The following is a 21,891-nucleotide window of genomic DNA, read 5'->3' as shown; positions in this document are numbered from 1 at the left end:
TTCTCCTCCTCCTCCTCCTCTCGGGGTTGCATGCACAGACATGGCTGAGGACAAGCTCTTTAAGGCTGAGTACGCAAAGAGCGGACGGGCCTCCTGCAAAAAATGCGGGGAGAGCATCGCGAAGGATTCCCTGCGGCTTGCAATCATGGTGGCAGGTAAGGCGGAGTGAAACGAATGGAGAGGCGAGGACCTTGCCTCCGCTTTTCTCTGCTGCAAGCGCGCAGGCCTCGTGGTGCTGATTTGGGCCGATAGGATATATTCTACGATGCATGCTTTTTTTTAAAAATCTGGGATGAGAGAAGGCAATTTTGCCTTGATGCACCGTCGTTGCTTTTTTGCATTCATTTCTGAGAGCGCGACTCTTTTTGCACCCCAACAACCGCTTTTGTTTGGTTCTCTGTATTGTGATGATGAATCACGCTGTAAAACAGGCCCCTCTGCAGCCTGTCATGGTTACATCCTAAAGCCGGCAGAAGCTGCTTTGGTAAGAAGATTTTAGTACAATGCACATGCAGTACTATTATAAAGCCCCGTTTGTTCTGTGAATTGTGCAGGACGCCGCCTCCTCCCTTCTATCCTGCCAGCTCTCGCTTTGGCGAAGGTTTATTACAATTTAAACATTCCAATCTCATTTACAGTCTGGACAATAAAGGCGTTTTAAATGCACATGTAGAGAGGTTGGGGGGAAAAATCCAGAGATTCAATGCAGATTCCCTTATTCAGACTTCCAATGGTTGTGGTTTAAAATGACAACGTTGGTTTATCTTGGGCGGAAATAGTGCATTTGATTTTATTTAAAGCAGGCGATATAAGGAGGTGCAGAATTAAGTAAATCGTGGGGTCATTATGTAAATGTTTACCAACAGAGAAAAAAAGGGAACTGCTGTTAACGACATGATAATGTTTTGGCTTTATTTAAAAAAACACCCCTTCCTTCTCTTCTCATCCTCCTGCCCCCCCCCCCCCCCCCCCCCCACTGACAAGTGTTGCTGGGAGTGATGCCAGCACCAGGGAGGCAGCTCTCAGTGGCGCAGCGAGTAGAGCTGCTGCCTCCCAGCACCAGAGACCCGGGTTTGATCCCAACCTTGGGTGCTGCCCATCTCAAGGTCGTACAGCACTTTGGCCCACCTTGCCCGTGCTGACCTTTTTGCCCACCTCCACTAATCCCATTTGCCCGCATTAGGACTGTGTGCTGTGCAGTTTTTTTTCTTGGAACGTTCTCCCTGGGTCCATGTGGATAAACTCCGGGCGCTCCGGTTTCCTCCCACGTCCCAGAGACGTGCAGGTTGGTGGGGTAATTGGCCGCTGTAAGTATGTGGGTGAGGGGTCGAATCTGGGGGTAGTTGATGGGGAAATGTGGGGAGAATAAAATGGGATTAAGGCAAGACTAGATTGAATGGTCGGAATGGACTTGATGGGCCGAAGGGCCTGTTTCCGAGCTGTATTTCTTCGTGGCTGTGAGTTGATGGACACAAAGTTGGCGCTGAGTGCTCCTTGCTCTGGTGTTTGACTCTGAACCCCAGGGCACTCTGCCAACCACTGTGGGGGGGGGGCGCCGCGGGGGGGGGTCACTGAACATCAAGAGGCCATTCAGCCCAGCAGACTTGCACTTGCTTGCACACCCCACGTCAATGAAAACAGAAGAGGTTGGAAACACTCAGCAGGCCGGGCAGCGCCTGTGAAGGGAGAAGCGGCCGACGGTTCGGGTCGAAGACCCTTCGTCAGAACTGAGCAAGAGAGAAAATCAAATTGGTTTTCGATTGCAGAGAGGGCGGGGTGGCAGGGAGGGAGGGAAAAAGAATGTCTCTGATAGGCTGAGACCAAATGGGTTGGCATCGCAATTAGAGTATAGAACAGTACAGAAACAGGCTATTCGGCCCACTATGTCTGCTGAGCATGACGCCAAATTAAACTAATCCCTTCTGCCTGCACGTGATCCATAACCCTCCGTCCTCTGCACATTCATGCGCCTCTCTAAAAGCCTGTTAAACACCTCTATCGTATCTGCCTCTACCACTGCCTCTGGCAGCGCATTCCACACACCCACCACTCTCTGCAAAAAACAAACTTGCCCCCCTCCCCCCCCCCCCCACATCTCCTTTAAACTTTTCCCCCTCTCGTCTTAAATGCATGACCTCTAGTATTGGACGTTTCGACCCTGGGGGAGAAAAATCCTGTCTGCTCTATCCATGCCTCTCCTCGTAATCGTGTAAACCTCTATCGGGTCTCCCCTCAGCTTCTGCCACTCCGGAGAAAACAACCCAAGTTTGTCCAACCTCTCCTTATAGCCCCTGCCCTCTAATCCAGGCAGCGTCCTGGTGAACCTCTCCTGCACCCTTTCTACATCCTTCCTGTAATGGGGCGACCAGAACAGCACTCAGTACTCCAAGTGTGGCCAGACCAAAGTTTTAGACAACAGCAATGTGACTTGCACTCTGTGTCCCTAGCAATGAAGGCAAGTGTGCTGCACGCAATTGTAGGCAGGTCTCCTTTGTCGGTGTTACGTGCTGCTAATAGCAGGGCTGTGGGCTATACCTAGTTGGTCAGGTTGTTCTATTGCATTACTGGTCTATCCTCTCTTTTTCCCTTGGGATGAATTATGGGATCTTGTGTTCTAAACCCTTTAAGTGCCCCCAATGCTATTTAGGACAGCTGAGCCCTGCCCCTTGGCCCCCTCCAGCCTATTCCACTGTTCAATGAGGTTACCGTTTTGGTCGCCCCATTACAGGAAGGATGTGGAGAGAGTGCAGAAGAGGTTTATCAGGACGCTGCCTGGATTAGAGGGCATGTGCTCTAAGGAGAGGTTGGACAAACTAGAGTTGTTTCTCCGGAGCAGCGGAGGCTGAGGGGGGGACCTGACAGAAGTCTGTAAGATAGAATGGAGAACATAGAACATAGAAGAGCACAGCACAGAACAGGCCCTTCGGCCCACAGCTTTGTGCCGACATAGCTATTCCCTCTAGGGTAGACAGAGTCTTTTCCCGGGGTAAAATGTCAAGTACCAGAGGACAAGTTTTTAAGGTTGGGGGGGGAGGAGGGGCAAGGTTTAAAAGCGACATGAGGGGCAAGTTTTTCCACGCAGAGAGTGGTAGGTGCCTGGAGTGGGTTATTAGGGGTAGTAGTGGAGGCAGGCAGTCTGGAGTTTGAGGCCTTTAGATAGACACGTGAATACGAAGGGATATGGATGATACACAGGAAGAGGACATTTAGTATAAATTGGCATCAAGATCGGCACAACATTGTGGGCCGAATGGCCTGTCCCGTGCTGTACTGTTTTGTGTTTGTACCCTAGTGAAGCCGTGATAATCATCAGCCTTCCCATCCCCGGGACCTGGACTCCCCTGTAGCCCAACGAAGGAGACACAGGAGACTGCAGATGCTGGAACCTGGAGCAACACACAATCTGCTGGAGGAGCTCAGTGGGTCGAGCAGCGTCTGGGGGAAGCGGGAAGAATTGTCGGCGTTTCAGGCTGAAACCCTGCATCGGGGCACCGATGTGCCTGTCTTGGTCTTGACAAATTCCTCTGTCAGTAAAGCAGTTTCTCTTGGAACCTCTTATCAGGTTTATTAAAGACACCCTTGTAGTTAGTCATATAGCATAGCAACAGGCCCTTCAGCCCATCAATACCGCTCATACTGTTCCCATTTAACAGCATTAGTCTATAGTCTTCTGTACCTTGGTGATTCAACTGTTTATCTTGATATTGTGTTATACGATTCTGACAACAAGGTGGTCATTAATAATTTCATAGAACACTACAGCACAGTACAGGCCCTTCGGCCCTCAATGTTGTGCCGACATTTTATCCTGCTCTTAGATCTATTTAACCCTTCCCTCCCACATAGTCCCCCATTTCTCTATCATTCATGTATCTTTCTAAGAGTCTCTTAAATGTCCCTAATGTATCCACCCCCACAACCTCTGCCGGCAGTGCCTTCCACACACCCACCACTCTCTGTGTAAAAAAACTTACCCCTGACATCCCCCTTATACCTTCCTCCAGTCACCTTAAAATTATGTCCCCTTGTGTTAGCCATTGTCGCCCTGGGAAAAACCCTCTGACTGTCCACTCAATCTATGCCTCTTATCATCTTGTACACCTCTATCAAGTCACCTCTCATCCTCCTCCTCTCCAAAGAGAAAAGTTCTAGCTCACTCAACCTATCCTCATAAGACATGCTCTCCAATCCAGGCAACATCCTGGTAAATCTCCTCTGCGCCCTCTCTAAAGCTTCCACATCCTTCCTACGATGAGGCGACCAGAACTGAACACAATACTCCCAAGTGTGGTCTGACCAGAGTTCTATAGAGCTACAACATCACCTCGCGGCTCTTGAACTCAATACCCTGACTAATGAAGGCAAACACTCCATATGCCTTCTTAACAACCCTATTGACCTGCGCAGCAACCTTGAGGGATCTATGGACGTGGATCCCAAGGTCCCTCTGTTCCTCCACACTGCTAAGAGTCCTTGTATTCTGCCTTCAAATTTGTTCTCCCGAAGTGTATCATTTCACACATATCCAGGTTGAACTCCACCTGCCACTTCTCAGCCCAGCTCTGCATCCTATCAATATCCTGTTGTAGAAGGTTGCTGTAGATTACACTATCCACAACACCACCAACCTTTGTATCATCAGCAAACTTACTAACCCAGCCTTCCACATCCTCATCCAAGTCATTTATAAAAATCACAAAGAGCAGGGGTCCCAGAACCGATCCCTGCGGAACACCACTGGTCACCGACCTCCAGGCAGAATACGCTCCATCTACCACCACCTTGTCTTCAATGGGTGAGCCAATTCTGAATCCACACAGCCAAGTTTCCCTGGATCCCATGCCGCCTGACTTTCTGAACAAACCTTCCATGAGGAACCTTATCGAGCGCCTTACTAAAATCCATATACACCACATCCACTGCTCGACCTTCATCAATGTGCTTTGTCACATCCTCAAAGAATTCAGTCAAGCTCGTGAGGCACGACCTGCCCCTCACAAAGCCATGCCGACTGTCCCTAAACAGCCTATGCTTCTCCAAATGCCCATTTTCTTAATGTTCTCTCTCTTCTGCACTTCTGCCCTCGTGTCATTCTCTCCCCCCCCCCCCCCCCCCCCCCCCCCCCCCCCCCCCCCCCCGCCGACAGAAGAGGGATAGAATTCCCACTCCTTGTCTACTGGCCTACGCATCCAACATATCCTTTGCAACCTCTGCCATCTACAACAGGATCTCACCACCGGCCACCCCTTCCCCTTCCCCACCCCCTTTCCCCTCACTTCTTTATACTGGCCGTCTCCCCTCCTGATGGAGGGTCTCGACCCAAAACGTCAACTAGCCATTTCCCTCCATGGATGCTGCCTGACCTGCTGAGTTCCTTCAACGCTCTTTTGAGTGTTGCTCCAGATTCCAGCATCTGTGGTCTCGTTAATAATCTGTTAGGGCATCGGGGGGAGCTGTTAAGGAGTGAGAGCTGGGGGGGTGGATTGTCTACTCTTGGCAGGGAGGGGCTGACTGGCTTCTTGCTCCGTGTTCTCTAGTTTGTGCAGGCGAAGGATTGTAACACAGTCTTCGCTGTATCGCTGTCTCTGTGTCCGACTGTGTACCCAAGGGGGTGAGACGTTCCTGTTAAATGGAGACACACGAGATGCTGGAATCAAACCACCCCCCCCCCCCCCCCCCCATCCAGATCCACCTATCACCTGCCAGCTCTCTCCCCCCCCCCCCCCCCCCCCCCCACCACCCCCCTTCCCTTCCCCTCCCCGTCCCGCTGAAGGGTCTCAACCTGAGATGTCAACTCTCCGTTTCCCTCCGTGGATGCCGCCTGACCCGCTGTTCCCCCGGCGCTTTGTGTGTGTGTTGCCCCGTTCCCGCTCACTGCCCGCGCTGGCTGAGTGTGCGGCGCCGGCAGCTGAAGTAGCGGGGCCATGGGTTTGAGCCCCCGCCGGGGACACGGCTGCAGCGACGGAGGTTGGCTCTCTGGTCCAGCCCTGAAGGCGTGCCATACCCCTGCTGAGATGGAATGTCCCGTCTGCTCCCTCACGGAGATGCAGAGGATCACGTGGCATGATTTTCCACTTTTTTCTGGTGACATAGAAGGCCATTCGGTCCATTGAGTCTATGCTAGCTCACAGAACAACCCCAGTTCCTGTCTAATTTCCCCTGGAAACTATTCTCTGCATTTCCCCATTAATTCTACCACTCATGGGCAAGTTCTTCCCCCACAGTGTGGTGGGTACATGGAATGAGCTGCCAGAGGAAGTGGTAGAGGTGAGTACAATTGCATCCAAAAGACAGTTGGACAGGTACGTGGGCAGTAAAGGTTTAGAGGGATGTGGGACTTCCCCTTGGTCAGCATGGGCAAGTGGGGCCGAAGGGACTTTCTATGCTGCATAACTTGTATGACCTACCCCCGAGGGGGGGAATTTACAGCAGCCAATCAACCTACGGACCCCGCACGTCGTTGGGATCTGGAAGGAAACTGACACACCTGGGGAGATGGGAGGGAACCCAGACGGTCACAGGGAGAACATGCAAACTCCACACCGACACACGGACAGTGCCCGAGGTCGGGATCGAACCCGGGTCTCTGGCGCTGTGAGGCAGTGGCTCTACCCACTGCGCCGCTGGACTTTTTGACTCCTTCCCCCTGGTGACCCTTCCAACGTCGGTTGCCCCCCCCCCCCCCCCGACTCAACATCGGTCTGCCTGCGGCCGTGCCTGTGGGATCTTGCTGTGCCACCCTGCCAAGGGGGCTCCAATTAGCCAGGATTCTCTGGGTTGCCCTGGGATCACTGAAGGTGCTCTTCTCTCCCCTCAACCCTTCCCCCTTCTGACTCGCCTGCCTTGCGATTGGTCAGGATTGCTGGCGGCGGGAGGGTGGGCACAGTTGTTCCTCGGTGCTGGGTGAAGCCTGGGTCTGATGCCCTGTTATGTGCTCATTTCTTCCCCCCCCCCCCCCCCCCGACCCTCGCCAGTCGCCCATGTTCGACGGGAAGGTGCCGCACTGGCATCACTATGCCTGCTTCTGGAAGCGAGCCCGGGTGGTGTCTCCTGCTGACGTGGACGGGCTGTCGGACCTGCGGTGGGACGACCAGGAGAAGATCAAGAAGGCCATCGAGACTGGAGGGAGCGTCGGAGGAGGAGGTGCGTGTGTGTCCGGCGCAGCGTAGGGGATGCAGTATCCCTCAAACCTCTCTCTAGGCCTGTTGCTGCCTGTCATCTATGTCGGTGATTTGGTATTGGTTTATTATTGTCACTTGTGAAAAACCTGTCTTGCATACCGATTGTACAGGTCAATTCATTACACAGTGCAGATACATTGATGTAGTACAGGTAAAAACAATAACAGTACAGAGTAAAGTGTCACAGCTACAGAGAAAGTGCAGTGCAATAAGGTGCAAGGTCATGACAAGGTAGATCGTGAGGTCAGAGTCCATCTCATTGTATAAGGGAACCGTTCAATAGTCTTATCACAGTGGGGTAGAAGCTGTCCTTAAGTCTGGTGGTACGTGCCCTCAGGCTCCTGTATCTTCTACGCGATGGAAGAGGCGAGAAGAGAGAATGTCCTGGGTGGGTGGGGTCTTTGATTATGCTGGCTGCTTCACCAAGACAGCGAGAGGTAAAGACAGAGCCCAAGGAGGGGAGGCTGGTGTCCGTGATGCGCTGGGCTGTGTCCACAACTCTCTGCAGCTTCTTGTGGTCCTGGGCAGAGCAGCTGCCGTACCAAGCCGTGATACATCCAGATAGGATGCTTTCTATGGTGCATCGATAAAAGTTGGTGAGTGTCAAAGGGGACAAACCTGTACAAGGCACAATTAGTAAGTTTACAGAGAACACTAAAATAGGTGGTGTCGTTGACAGGGATCTTGATCAGCTGGGCAAGAGGGCCAAGGAATGGCAAATGGAGTTTAATTTGGATAAGTGCGAGGTGTTGCATTTTGGGAAGACAAATGAGGGTAGGACTTTCACAGTGAACGGTAGGGCCCCGGGGAGCGTTGTAGAACAGAGGGAGCCAAGAGTACAGGTACATGGTTCCCTGAACGTCGCATCATGGTGGCGAAGAAGGCTTTTGGCTCGCTGGCCTTCATCAGTCAGGGCACCCGAGTATAGAAGTTGGGAGGTCAGGGTGAAGTTGTACAGGATGCTGGTGAGGCTGCACTCAGGGTACTGTGTTCAGCTTTGGTTGCCCTGCTAGGAAAGATGTGATTAAACTGGAAAGAGTGCAGGGAGGATTGACGAGGCCGTTGCCGGGACTGGAGAGCTTGAACAGGCTAGGACTTTTTTCCTTGGAGCGTAGGAGTATTGTGTTCAGTTTTGGTCACCCTGGTATGGGAAAGGTGTAATTTATTTATTATTGTCACAGGTACTGAGGTACAGTGAAAGACTTTGTTTTGCATGCCATCCATACAGATCATTTCACCACATCAGTACACTGAGGTAGTACAAGGGAAAAACAGTAACATAGTGTTACGGTTACTGAGAAAGTGCAGGCAGACAATAAGGTTCAATGGCCATGACGGGGTAGATTGTGAGGTCAAGAGTCCATCTTATCGTACGAGGTCCGTTCAATAGTCGTATAACAGCGGGATAGAAGCTGTCCTTGAGCCTGGTGGTACGTGCTTTCAGGCTTTTGTATCTTCTGCCTCATAGGAGGGGGGGAGAAGAGAGAATGTCCAGGGTGGGTGGGGTCTTTGATTACTTTGGCTGCTTTTCCAAGGCAGCAGGAAGTGTAGACAGAGTCCACGGAGGGGAGGCTGGTTTTGTGATGTTATTAAGTTGGAAGGAGTACAGAAAAGATCTGTGAGGATTTTGCCAGGACGTGGACTGAGTTATAGGGAGAGGTTGAGCAGGTTGGGACTTTTTTCATTGGAGTGCAGGAGACTGAGACGTGATCTTATAGAGGTGTATAAAACCATGAGGGGCATAGATAGTCTTTTTCCCAGGGTTGGGGAATCAAGAACTAGAGGGTATGGGTTTAGGGTGAGAGGGGAGAGATTTAATTGGATCTCGGGGGTGGGGGGCAACATTATTATATAGAGGGTGGTGGGTATTTGGAATGAGCTGCCAGAGGAGGTGGTTGAGGCATGTACAATATTAATGTTTAATGGACATTTGGACAGGTACATGGATAGGAAAGATTTAGAGGGATATGGGCCAAATGCGGGGAAATAGGACAAGCTTAGATGGGTATCTTGGTCGACATGGATCAGTTGGGCCGAAGGTCCTGTTTCCGTGCTGCGTGACTCTGTTTACTGTTGTCACAGGCAGACGTACCCAGGGTATAAATGCCATGAAAATTAGCTTTTTGCATCAGTAACATAGTGCATTAGAAGAGAATTATCAAACTTAAATTATCATAAATTGTACACAACTTGCGTGCAGAAATATAACATTAGTGCAAGATTGAGGGAGAGAGAAAAAAAGATAGTCTAAGGTAGTGTTAGGATTTTTCAGGTCAGTTCGAGAACCTGACGGCAGTGGGGAAGAAGCTGTTGTTGAACCTTGAGGTGCGGGTCTTCAGGCTCCTGTACCTCCTGCCTGATGGCAGCATCGAGAAGAGGGCATGGTCCGGATGGTGGGAGTCCTTCATGATGGCCTCACCAATGTCTTGTCCAACTGCATAGCAACACGCTTTGTAAACGCAGAAACCTCCTCCTCCTCTCTTTGCTTGTCCTGTCCCCAAGTTCCAAATGATGCCCTTGTTCCTGCCTCTCCAGCAGTACCAGCTGTTTCCCTGCATCGTCGGGCCCTCCAGACCGCCAGTTCGATCCTCCCTCGGCTCTCTAGAACAGATGCATTTTTTGTTTCACTACACCCACATCGCCACTAAACACAGGCCTTCTTGAACACTGTCCCCTTGCTTAAATGCAGGAAAAGGCAGTGAGCAGGGAGAGGGGAAGGGGGAGAAGACCCTCAGTGACTTTGCGGTGGAGTACGCCAAATCGAACCGCAGCACTTGTAAAGGCTGCGGCAAGAAAATCGAGAAGGTGAGTCTCCAACTGGACCCCGCGCGGGGTGGAGGGGGAGGGGGGAAGGGGGGGTGCGAGGTTGGAAAGGAGAGGGTGTCTGGTCGAACTGTGGGATGGGAAAGTGGAGTTGGACTGGGGAATGATGGAGGGGCCTGGTCTGGGGATGGTGAGGGATGGAACTGATCTGGTAGGGGAGGGGTTGGATCTGATTGTGGCTGGAGGTGGGAGTGTTGGTGAAGGGGAGGGTCTGAGTTTGGGGTTGAGGGAGGGGCTTTATCTGGTTATTAGTGAGGCTGCACTTGGAATATTGTAAACAGTTTTGGTCACCCGGCTGTAGGAAAGACATCTTAAAGGTGACATCATTTTAAGGTGATTGGAGGAAGGTATAAGGGGGATGTCAGGGGTAAGTTTTTTACACAGAGAGTGGTGGGTGCATGGAGCGCACTGCCTGCAGAGGTTGTGGGAGCAGATACATTAGGGACATTTAAGAGACTCTTAGATAGACACATGAATGATAGAGAAATGGGAGGGTTTATGTGGGAGGGAAGGCATAGATAGATCTTAGAGCAGGATAAAATGTCGGCACAACATTGTGGGCCGAAGGGCCTGTACTGCGCTGTAATGTTCTATGTTTAAACTGGAGAGAGTGCAGAGGAGATTTACGAGGATGTTGCAGGGACTCGAGGGCCTGAGCTCGTAGGGAGAGGTTGGGCAGGCTAGGTCTTTATTGTGTAGGAGAATGCGGGGCAATCTTATAGAGGTGTATAGTGTTGGGAAACTAAAAACTAGAGGGCATAGGTTTAAGGTGGGAGGGGAAAGATTTAAAAGGGGCCTGAGGGGTAATTTCATACAGAGGGTGGTGAGAAGATGGGACGAGCTGCCAGAGGAAGCGGTTGAGGCAGGTATATTAACCACATTTAAAAGGTACTTTGACAGGTACATGGATAGGAAAGGTTTGGAGGGATATGGGCCAAATGCGGGCAAATGGGATCAGCTTGGTGGGCACCTTGGTCAGCGTGGACGAGCTGGGCCGAAGGGCCTGTTTCTGTGCTGTGTGACTCTATGGTGTGTTGGGGCCCACTCAGGTTATCAGCCTGGAGATCAGAACTATCTGAAGAGGAAATCCTGGAGACTGGGACAGGAAGATAAGAACCAGGAGTAGGCCGATGGCCCTTCAGGCCTGTTCTGCTGTTCGGTAGAAGGTGGCTGATCCAATCACAGCCCCAATACTGCTTTCCCAACCCCTCGCCATAACCCTCTCCTTCCCTGACTTTCCATATCGTTCAAATATCTGTCGGCCTCCACCTATACTTGCCGACTCCGCCTCCACAGCTCTCTGAGGTAGAAGATTCCAAAGTCTCTCAGCCCCCTGTAAGAAATTCCTCCTTGACTATCTAAAATGGGTGACCCCTTGTTCTGGAACTCTACTCCCTGATTCTAGATACCTCCAATGGGGCAAACGTCCTCTTGACGTGTCCCCTGTCAATCATCCTCGAGATAGTTTGTGCTTCAATAGGGTTGCCTTTCATTCTTCTAAACTCCAGAGAGGTCAGACCCAATGAGCGACGGTGAAGGAACGGAGATAGATTTCCAAGTCGGGATGGTGTGGGACTGGCAGGGGAACCTGCAGGTGGTGTTGTTCCCCTGTACCCGCTGCCTTGTCCTCGGTGGTAGAGGTGGTGGGTTTGGGAGGTGCTGTCAGAGTAGCCTGGGTGCGTGCACGCTGGGGTAGGGTTAGGAGGGAAGGAACCTCGGTGAACCCTTCCTCACCTCCCTGCCCTGTCCCCACCACGCAGGACACCGTGCGCATCTCCAAGAAGATGATCGACCCTGAGAAACCTCAGCTGGGCATGATCGACCGCTGGTACCACCCCGACTGTTTTGTGGGGAGCAGGGCCGAGCTGGGCTTCCTGCCCAGCTACAGTGCCGTCCAGCTGAAGGGCTTCAACACCCTGACCGCTGACGACAAGGCGGAGCTGAAGAAGAAGCTTCCGGCAACCAAGACCGAAGGGTAATTACCACCTGCTTTCGTAACTCGGGAAAATATACATCGTCTGGGCATTTAATCATTGCTGGGTATCTGTTATATAAAGCCCCTGAACCCCTGGATTAGATCCCAGTCTGTAATCACCCCCAGGTATCCAATATTCTATATATAAACCCCCCTGAACCCCTGGATTATATCCCTGTCTGTAATCACCCCCAGGTGTCCATTATTCTATCTATAAACCCCCCGAACCCCTGGATTATATCCCTGTCTGTAATCACCCCCAGGTGTCCATTATTCTATCTATAAACCCCCTGAACCCCTGGATTAGATCCCAGTCTGTAATAACCCCCAGGTATCCATTATCTATAAACCCCCTGAACCCCTGGATTAGATCCCAGTCTGTAAACACCTCCGGGTATCCATTATTCACTATATAAACCTCCCAAATAACTAACTAATGCGGTTGATTGGCTGTCAGTCAAACAGCTGCTTTGTCCTGGATGATGTTGAGTTTCCTTAGAGCTGCTAGAGCTGCACTCGCCCTGATGAGTGGAAAGTCTTCCGTTGCCTGTCCTGACTCGCGCCTTGTAGATAGCGGAAAGTTCGGGAGGTGAGTCATTTGCTGCAGGATACCCGGCTTCTGACCAGCTGTGTACCCACAATATCTCCATCGCTGGTCCAGTTGAGTCCCTGGTTGATGGAGACCTCCTGGAGGTGGTTGGTAGGGGACGTAGCGACGGCGGTGTTGAGTGACGAGGGTAGGTCCTCGGAACCCCCTTGGAGATGTTCGTTGCCTTTTGACACTTGAGAGCACCAATACAACTCGCCACCTCTCAGCCCGTGCCTGACCTTTCTGTATGCCGGCGTGGGCTGAGGAGTTGTGAACGGAATTGAATGTGGTGCTACTGACCGACGAAGGAAGGTCGCTGAGGGCGGCCGCCGGGAGTTGTCCCTTACACCGGTCCTCCGAGTTCAGTCCGAACCCGTCCAGGTGGGGCGAAGTATTTGGGGAGATGGGGGAGGGGGGGGGCCGGGCTCAGAGAGTGGGACAAACCCCATGGCGGGTCCCACAGAGGAAGCCAGTGCAACCGCTAATGTGATGGGAAGCATTGCAAAGTGGCCACGCGTGTTACCGTCTTGCCTCCTGCCTTTGCGCTGTAGGAAGAGGAAAGGGGACGAGGTGGACGGGGAAGCCACCAGCAAGAAGAAGAAGAAGAAAAAAGAGGAGAAAGTAGTGAAACAGGAGAAGGAGCTGAAGGTCTGTCCCTGGGAGGGGGAGAACCTCCCACCTTTCCCGCTCGATTTCCGCCACCTCTCCGTCTCTCGTGTCGCCTCCCCCCCTGCACGTCCCCCCCCACCCCCCACACCCTCTCATGCTCTCGCCTTTGCCCTCCCCAGGAGCAGAGCCAGTTGATCTGGGGCATCAAGGACGCTCTGAAGAAGTGTTGCTCCACCAACGACCTGCGGGAGCTGCTCATCGCCAACGGGCAGGAGATTCCGTCCGGGGAGTCGGCGGTGAGTCCGCTCCTCTCCCTCTCGGCACCCCTCCGTCTGCCACTCTCCTCTGCTTCCCCCGCCCCCCTCTCCTCAGTCCCTCCTTCCCTCAGCTCCCTCTTCAACTCTCTCCAGCCCTGCCTCACTCCCCTCCACTTTCCTTGCCCTCATTGCCTCCTCCCTATCCCCCCTCAGCCTACCTCCCTCCCCTCTCCCTCCCACATCCACCCCTCTGCCTCTGCCTCCCTCTTTGCCCTCTCTCGCCTGCCCTCCTTCCCTCTCCACTCCTCTACTCCTTCCTCGCACCACTCCCCTCCCTCCACTCCCAACCCCTCCCTCGCTGTGCACTGTGCAGGTTGGGGCCTCGGACATTTTGGGGCAGCGTGCGCGGGGATTGTTCCAAGGGCAGATCAGGACAAGATGCAGGTGGTCCGTCGAATGGTAGGACAGGTGGAAGTGGGGTGGGGTCTGTCTGAGTCAGGGGAGGGGCCGCCTGACCCTCGGTCGAGGTGTCTCCCTGCGCACAGGTCTGCCTGAGTCCGTGCTTCTGTGGCTTGTTGTATTTTCCTGGGGCGCGTGCCCGCATTTCCGGAGGGGTAGGGTCAGGTGTGTTCACACGTCTTAAAAGGGGTGGGGTCAGGTGCGCATCTGTGTCTCCTGGGGGAGAGGGTTGGGCTGCACAAATGGGCGAGTGTCCAGAGAGGGGCTTGGGGTGCGCACATCCGGGGGGGGGGGTCTTGGGGTGTGCACGCGTCCCGCGTCTAGCGGGGGGGGGGGGATCTTGGGGCGCACGTGCGTCCCACGTCTGGAGGGGCAGGTCCCTGTGCCTGCCTTGCCCTGGGGGTATGTGTGTGCGTGGGCCGGGGTTTACCGGGGTGGGGGGCGGTGTGCATTACTGCAGTGGGACTGCGTTGCTCACGCCTGCCCCGCCTTCCCCGCCGCGCAGATCCTGGACCGGGTGTCGGACGGGATGGCGTTCGGTGCGCTGCAGCCCTGCGCCGAGTGCCAGGGACAGCTGGTGTTGAAGGGCTCTGCGTACGTCTGCACGGGGAACATCACCGCCTGGACCAAGTGCAGCTTCAGCACCCAGCAGCCCCGCTGCAAGGACTGGCTCATTCCCAAGGTAGGCCTCCGATTCCAGCTTCTTCTCGGCCTCCGGAGCCTCGTCTCCCGCGCCGGAGTCCAGCACATGCGGTCCAGTAGTGCAGAGGGAGGGCTGCGGTGCCAGAGGCGCCGTCTCTTACAAAAGCACTGCTGGCCCGGAGGTGTGACACCCCCTGGGTCCCGGACCAGAGGTCTGTCCGTCTGCATTGAAGGGCAGGCAGGGCTGATGGGAATCACTTGGCGAAGAGCTGGCAGGGTTAGAAGGGCAGAGCGGCTGTCTGTGCAGACAGATTCAGGCCCAGCCCATCCCTCTGCACTGTGTGGTGTTGTGTCCGTGTAATCCTCGTGTCTGGGACCCTGTGTAATGCGTCAGCTGTAGTGTGTGAAGCCTGCGAAGAGCAAGGTGGCGCCTTTTGGTAATTGGTTTATTCTTGTCACGTGTATCGAGACAGTGAAAAGTTTAGTTGATGTTCCATCTGTGAGATATAGGAGCAGAACTAGGCCATTTGGCCCATCGAGTCTGCTCCATCATTCAATCATGGCTGATTTTTTTTTCAACCCCATTCTCCTGCCTTCTCCCCGTAACCCTTAACCTCCTCACCAATCAAGAACCTGTCAATCTCTGCTTTAAATATTGACTTGACCTCCACAGCCCTCTGTGGCAACAAATTCCACAGATTCACCTCCCTCTGGCTGGAGAAATTCCTCCTCGTCTCAGTTCTAAAAGGATGTCCCTTTATTCTGAGGCCGTGCCCTCGGATCCCAGACCCTCCCACTGATGGAAACATCCTCTCCGCGTCCACTCTATCCAGGCCTTTCAGTATCCGGTAGGTTTCAATGAGATCCGCCCTCATCCTTCTGAATCGAGTGCAGACCCAGAGGTGTATATTAACCCTTTCATTCCTGGGATCCTCCTTGTGAATGTCTGGGCCCTCTCCAAGGCCAGCACATCCTTCCTCTATTGGTCACAGTATCCAGACAGATCATTCCAAACATAAGTACATTGAGATAGTACAAAGGGAAAAGCAATAATAGGGTGCAGAATATAGTGTTCCAGTTACAGAGAGAGTGCAGTGCAGGCAGACAGTAAGGTGCAAGGGCCACGATGAGGTAGATTGAGAGATCAAGAGTTCACTGAAAGCATTGAGTATAGAAGCTGGGAGGTCAGGGTGTGGTTGTACGGGACGCTGGTGAGGCCGCACTTGGAGTATTGAGTTTGGTTTTGTGCATCCTGCTATAGGAAAGATGCCGTTAAACTGGAAAGAGTACAGAAATATTTATGAGGATGTTGCCAGGACTTTTGAGGGACTGGGTTACAGGAAGGTTGTACAGGCTGGGACTTTATTTCTTGGAGCGTAGGAGACTGAGGGGTGATCTTATAGAAGTGTATAAAATCATGAGGGGCATGGACAGGGTGAATGCACACAGTCTTTTCCCAGGGCTGGGGAATCAAGAACTAGAGGGCATAAATTTAGGGTGAGAGGGGAAAGATTTAATAGGAACTTGACGGGCAAATTTTTATTTAACACAAAGGGTGGTGTGTATGTGGAATGGGCTGCCGGCAAAAGTGGTTGAGGCAGGTCCAATAACAGGCAGTTGGACAGGAGCATGAATTGGAAAGGTCTAGACGGTTATGGGCCAAACGCTGGCAAATGGGACTACCTTGGATGGGTCATCTTGGTCGGCATGGACCAGTTGGGCCGAAGGACCTGTTTCCTTGCTGTGTAATTCTATGGACTCTGAACTTCAGGAACACAAGAAAGTAGGAGTAGGCCACTCGGCCCCTCCGGCCTGCCCCGCCGTTCAATATGATCATGGCTGATCCATGCTGGCCTCTTCTGTGCCAGTTCTCCACAGCCCTCAATTCCCTGATCTTTAAGAAGTTGATCTACTTGCTCTTTGAATACTTTTAGTGATTCAGTCTCCACAAGTTTCTGGGGTTGGGAATTCCAGAGATCCATTACCTTTGCAAGAAGAGGTTTATGTGTACCACAGTTCTAAATGACTGGTTCCTTGCCTTGCAACTAAGTCCCCTCATACGTGACTTTTCCTCTGGAGGAGACACCCCAACATCCACCCTGCTAAAACCCACTAGGATCCTGTACATTTCAATAACACTTATTTTTCTAAACTCCAAGGAATATAGACCCAAACTGTCCAGTCTAAGGTAAGATCTTTATTAGTACGTCGAAACACACAGTGAAATGCATCTTTTTCCGTAGAGTGTTCTGGGGGCAGCCCACAAGTGTCGCCACGCTTCCGGCACCAACATAGCATGCCCACAGCTTCCTAACCCGTACGTCTTTGGAACGTGGGAGGAAACTGGAGCACCCGGAGGAAACCCACGCAGACACAAGGGGAGAATGTATAAACTCCTTACAGACAGCGGCCGGAATTGAACCCGGGTCACTGGCGCTGTCATAGCGTTACGCTAACCGCTACATTTTGGTCTCTCTTGATTAGCCAAACCTGTCATCCCAGGAGTCTCCTGTCGACTGCCTCCAACGTTACCGTATCCTTCCTTGGGTTAGGGGACCAAATCTGTGCACTGTACTCCAGGTGAGGTGAAGCCAACACCCGGTGCAGAAGTGTAACAAAACTTCCCTATTTCTTGTGCGTCCATCCTGATGGGTTTTACCCCCGAGGCCGGTAGGTGGCCATCCCATCTGTAGGTCATCACCTTGGCATTTTCCCAACCAAGGTCCCCAGACAAAGGTCTGAGGACCTTTCCAGCCCAATGCGGTGCTGGGGCCCTGTAGTACGGGACCTTGGCCACCAGATGGTGGCATAATGCTCTGTCCCTGGGCCCCCGATTGCTGCAGTGTTGGACCTCGAGCAGCAGACGGCGGGTGTACGCACAGAAGTAGCAGCAGGGGCAGGCCATTCGGCCCCTCAGGCTGATCTGCCCCAGACCTCATCTCTTCTGTGCCGGTTCCCCAATGATCCACCCTCCACATCCCTCTGGGGTGGGGGAGTCCTGGAGGTTCATCACCCTCAGGGAGAAGTTATTCCTACACAAGATGCGCAGGTTGATGGGGTGGTAAAGAAGGCGTGCGGCACGCTTGCCTTTATTAGTCGAGGCATTAAGTTCAAGAGTCGGGAAGTTATGTTGCAGCTTTATAAAGCTCTGGTTAGGCTGCAGCTGGAGTATTGCGTTCAATTCTGGTCGCCCCATTCACAAGATTGCAAGACAAGGGAGCAGAAGTAGGCCATTTCGGCCCATCGAGTCTGCTCCAAAGAAAAGGGGAGAAAAGAAATGAGAAATAGGGAGGGGGGGCAATGAACAAAAACTATTCTAACCCCAACTTCCGGCCTTATCCCCATATCTCTTGATACCTTGACTAATTAGATATCTATCTATCTATCTCCTTAAACACCTCCAATGAATGGGCCTCTACTGCTGTACCTGGCAGAGAATTCCATAAATTCACTGCCCTCTGGCTAAAGAAATTTCTCCTCAACTCTGTTTTAAACCTGTGCCCTCTAATTCTAAGATTGTGCCCTCTGGTCCTGGACTCACCCACCAAGGGAAACAGCTTGGCCACATCTACTCTGTCCAGTCCTTTCAACATTTTAAATGTCTCTATGAGGTCCCCTCTCATTCTTCTGTACTTCAGTGAGTACAGTCCAAGAGCCGACAAATGATCATCATAAGTAAGCCCTTTCATTCCTGGAATCATCCTCGTAAATCTCCTCTGAACTCTCTCCAACATCAGCATATCCTTCCTAAGATATGGGGCCCAAAACTGCGCACAGTATTCCAAATGAGGCCTCACTAGTGCCCTGTAGGTTCAGAAGAGGTTCACCAGGATGCTGCCTGGATTAGAGGGCATGTGCTATGAGGAGAGGTTGGACAAACTTGGGTTGTTTTCTCTGGAGCGTCGGAGGCTGAGGGGAGACCTCATTTTTATATTTAAAAAATTAGGAGAGGCATAGATAGAGCAGACAGCTGATTTTTTTTTCCCTCCAGCGTTGAAATATCTAACACTAGAGGGCATGCATTTAAGGTGAGAGGGGGCAAGTTTTTTTACACAGAGCGGTGGGTGCCTGGAATGTCCTGTTGGGGTGGTGGTGGAGGCAGATACGATAGAGTGTTTAAGAGGCTCTTAGGCGCATGAATGTGCAGGGAATGGAGGGATATAGACATTGAGTGGGCAGAAGGGATTAGTTAGGCATTTAATTACGAGTTTAATTAGTTTGTCACAACACCGTGGGCTGAAGGGCCTGTTCCTCTGCTTTGTTCTATGTAAATGATGGGCTATTTTTTTAACCATGACTCATTTGAAACTCACGGAAACATATTAACATCTACCCTGTCGTGCTCCCTCAAGATCTCGTGTTTCCATAAGATCACCCCTCATTCTTCTAAACTTCAAAGAATACAGATCTAATTTTGCCTCCAGTGCTGGTACATCCTAAATAAACCGTGCTCAGTACTCCAGGTGTGGCTTCAACAACACCCTGTACACTTGTAACAAACCTTCTCCATTTCTCAACTCCACCCTGTACAGTAGATTAAGATAAGATTTCTTTATTAGTCACATGCACATTGAAACACAGTGAAATGCATCTTCTGCGTAGAGTGTTCTGGGGGCAGCCCGCAAGTGTCGCCACGCTTCCGGCGCCAACATAGCATGCCCACAACTTCCTAACCCGTACATCTTTGGAATGTGGGAGGAAATCAGAGCACCCGGAGGAAACCCACGCAGACACGGGGAGAACGTACAAACTCCTTACAGACAGTGGCCGGAATTGAACCTGGGTTGCTGGCGCTGTAAAGCGTTACACTAACCGCTACACTACTGTGCCTGCCCTAAAGTCTAAGGTGGCATTTGCTGCCTTAACCACTTTCAGCACCTGCCTGTAAACTTTTTGCAATTCGTGCACAATAACACTTGAACCCCTCTGAAATTCGGTCTCTCTCCATTTACAAAATCTGCCTTTTGGTTCCTCTCACAGAAGTGTGTGAGCTTGCACGTCCCCACCTTAAACTCCATTTGCCAACATTTTGCCCCCCTCACTCAAGCTATCTATATCTTGTTGCAGTGTCACAGTATCCTCAGTGTACCTAACCTGCTTAGCGTTTTCTTGTAAGACCACCCCTTGATGTACAGAGGGATCTTGGGGTCCAAGTCCTCAGCTCACTGAAAGGGGCCATGCAAGTAGATAAGGTGGCAAAGAAGGCATACGGCGTGCTTGCCTTCATTGATTGGGATATTGAGTATGAGAGTCAGGATGCCCTGTTGCTGCTGTTATAAAACTTTGGTTAGGCCGCACTTGGTATTGGTTTATTATTGTCACTTGGACCAAGGTACAGTGAAAAACTTATCTTGCAAACCGATCGTACAGGTCAATTCATCACACAGTGCAGTTACATTGAATTAGTACAGAGTGCATTGAGTTAGTACAGGTAAGAACGATAACAGTACAGAGTAAAGTGTCACAGCTACAGAGAAAGTGCAGTGCAATAAGGTGCAAGGTCACAACAAGGTAGATCGTGAGGTCAGAGTCCACAGTACTTGGAGTACTGTGTGCATTTCTGCTCACCCCATTTTAGGAAGGATGCGGAGACTTTGCAGAGGAGGTTCACCAGGATGCTGCCTGGATTAGAGAGTATGAGCTGTAAGGAGGGGTTGGACAAACTTGCATTGTTTTCTCTGGAGTGTCGGAGGCTGAGGGAGAAGTTTGTAAGATTATGGGAAGCATAGATAGGATAGACACAATTTCCCCCCCCCAGGTAGAAATCTCGAGGACACGCTCTTGGGGCAAGAGGTGGAAAGTTTAAATAAATGTATGGGGCAGGTTTTTTTTTAGATGGAGAGCAGTAGGTACCTGGAACAGACTGCCTGGGAGAGTGGTAGAAGCAGATACAAGAGGGGTGTTTAAGAGGCCGTTAGACAGACCTGTGAATCTGCAGGGAATGGAGGGGATTGCGTTAACAAAGAGACCAATACCGTACACAATACTCCAGGCGCGTCCCCTGTACTGTGAACGCAAGACTTCCCCTGCTTCATTCCCCGTAAACTATACAGCTTAATTTGCCATCCCTGTCTGTTGCCCCTGTGTGCAGCACACGTGCCTTTGTGACGAACCGTTGCCGTGGCTTTGGGAGGGTCTCTTTGCTAACGTGCTCATGATGGAGGCAGTGCAAGGAAGGCTCACTCCGTCCATTCCTGGGATGGACACCGAACCCAGTACAGCACGGGAAGAGGCCCTTTGGCCCACCATGTCTGTGCCGGACACGATGCCAGATTCAACTAATTCCCTTCCATCTGCAAGTGATTCCCTGCATTCCCTGCAGATTCATGGGTCTAATGGCCTCTTAAACACCACTCTTGTATCTGCTTCCCCCAGGCAGCCTGTTCCAGGTACCTACCACTCTCCGTATATATAAAATAAAATCCAGTGGGGGCCACGTCTCTGTGACTTGAGGCTACGAGACCAGCGGGGGTGTCCGTTACAAACGGCAGGGAGGGATCCCTTCCCCCAGCCGCTGGGAGACCACCTCAGGGGCCGCAGTCTCGGAGCATGTGTCAACCTCGCGGCCTGAGTGGTTCCCTCTGTACCCTTACCCCCAGTATCTTGGTTGCCCTCAGTGCAATTCCCTTCCAACCTGTCCCCCCCCCCCCCCGCACGGAGGGGTTTGTGAAAGTTGACCCACGCTATAATAAAGCGGCAGAACCAAGGAGCATACAACTAATGCTTTATTATTTAATGCTAGCGGGAGTGAGGGATACAGAGAAAGAGTAAACAGTGTAACCTGAGCTCTGTTCTGATCCCCACTCAAAGATTTGCATGTTAGTGTCCCTCCTTTTATACTTAATCTGTGGGACGCCTCCGTGGGAAGTTGCACATACTTGGGCAGTTGCTTACAGCAAGCTTTAGCAAAACAAGATATGCCTTAAGCACTTTGTTGTTTCTCACCAGCACCTGCACATCTTGCTGTCATGACTATCGTCACACCATGGCTGAAGCAACATCATGCCATGGTGGGAGAATTAATAGCTGCACACCATTAACCCTTATGTTTCCAGTTACCTTTTATTACAGGTTTACCCACCCTCCGGCCCCCCTCCTCCTCCCCCCACCATGCCTTTCACTCCTGTGTGATTTCCAGGAATTCCACGGCATCGCCTACCTGAAGAAATTCAAGTTCAAGCGGCAGACCCGGGTCTTCACTCCTGCCCCTCCAGCTGCCGATCCCAGCCCCGCTGACACTCCCTCGGCCGTGACGGGTAAGCAAGCCCCCAGACTTGGGGTGGGGTGGCGCAGCGGGTCTCTCCGGCGACGGCCATCTTCGTCCCCGCGAAGCCGTCGGCCGGGAATCGAACCGGG

At 52.0% G+C, this 21,891-nt stretch overlaps 1 protein-coding gene across 3 annotated transcripts in view; it reads left to right on the top strand.

The window, feature by feature from the left end:
• parp1 (poly (ADP-ribose) polymerase 1) overlaps positions 1–21,891 on the top strand; it is a 49,151-nt gene continuing 27,260 nt past the window's right edge. Inside the window, exons 1-8 of one of the 3 annotated variants that reach the window (XM_052025095.1) lie at positions 1–151; positions 6,972–7,143; positions 9,871–9,986; positions 11,765–11,979; positions 13,120–13,216; positions 13,357–13,473; positions 14,399–14,575; positions 21,674–21,791. In XM_052025095.1, the coding sequence (XP_051881055.1) occupies positions 41–151; positions 6,972–7,143; positions 9,871–9,986; positions 11,765–11,979; positions 13,120–13,216; positions 13,357–13,473; positions 14,399–14,575; positions 21,674–21,791 (1,123 nt within the window). In that variant the 5' untranslated portion in view covers positions 1–40. Of the gene's footprint in view, positions 152–3,273; positions 3,527–3,551; positions 3,563–6,971; positions 7,144–9,870; positions 9,987–11,764; positions 11,980–13,119; positions 13,217–13,356; positions 13,474–14,398; positions 14,576–21,673; positions 21,792–21,891 lie in introns of those variants that run through there. The other 2 variants (XM_052025094.1, XM_052025096.1) reach the window with 2 other exon arrangements.

Source organism: Pristis pectinata, chromosome 10 (genome assembly GCF_009764475.1).
Source record: "Pristis pectinata isolate sPriPec2 chromosome 10, sPriPec2.1.pri, whole genome shotgun sequence".
NCBI lineage: Eukaryota > Metazoa > Chordata > Chondrichthyes > Rhinopristiformes > Pristidae > Pristis > Pristis pectinata.
The sequence above is the reverse complement of the archived record's forward strand: the minus strand, read 5'-3'. Positions and strand labels throughout refer to the sequence as shown.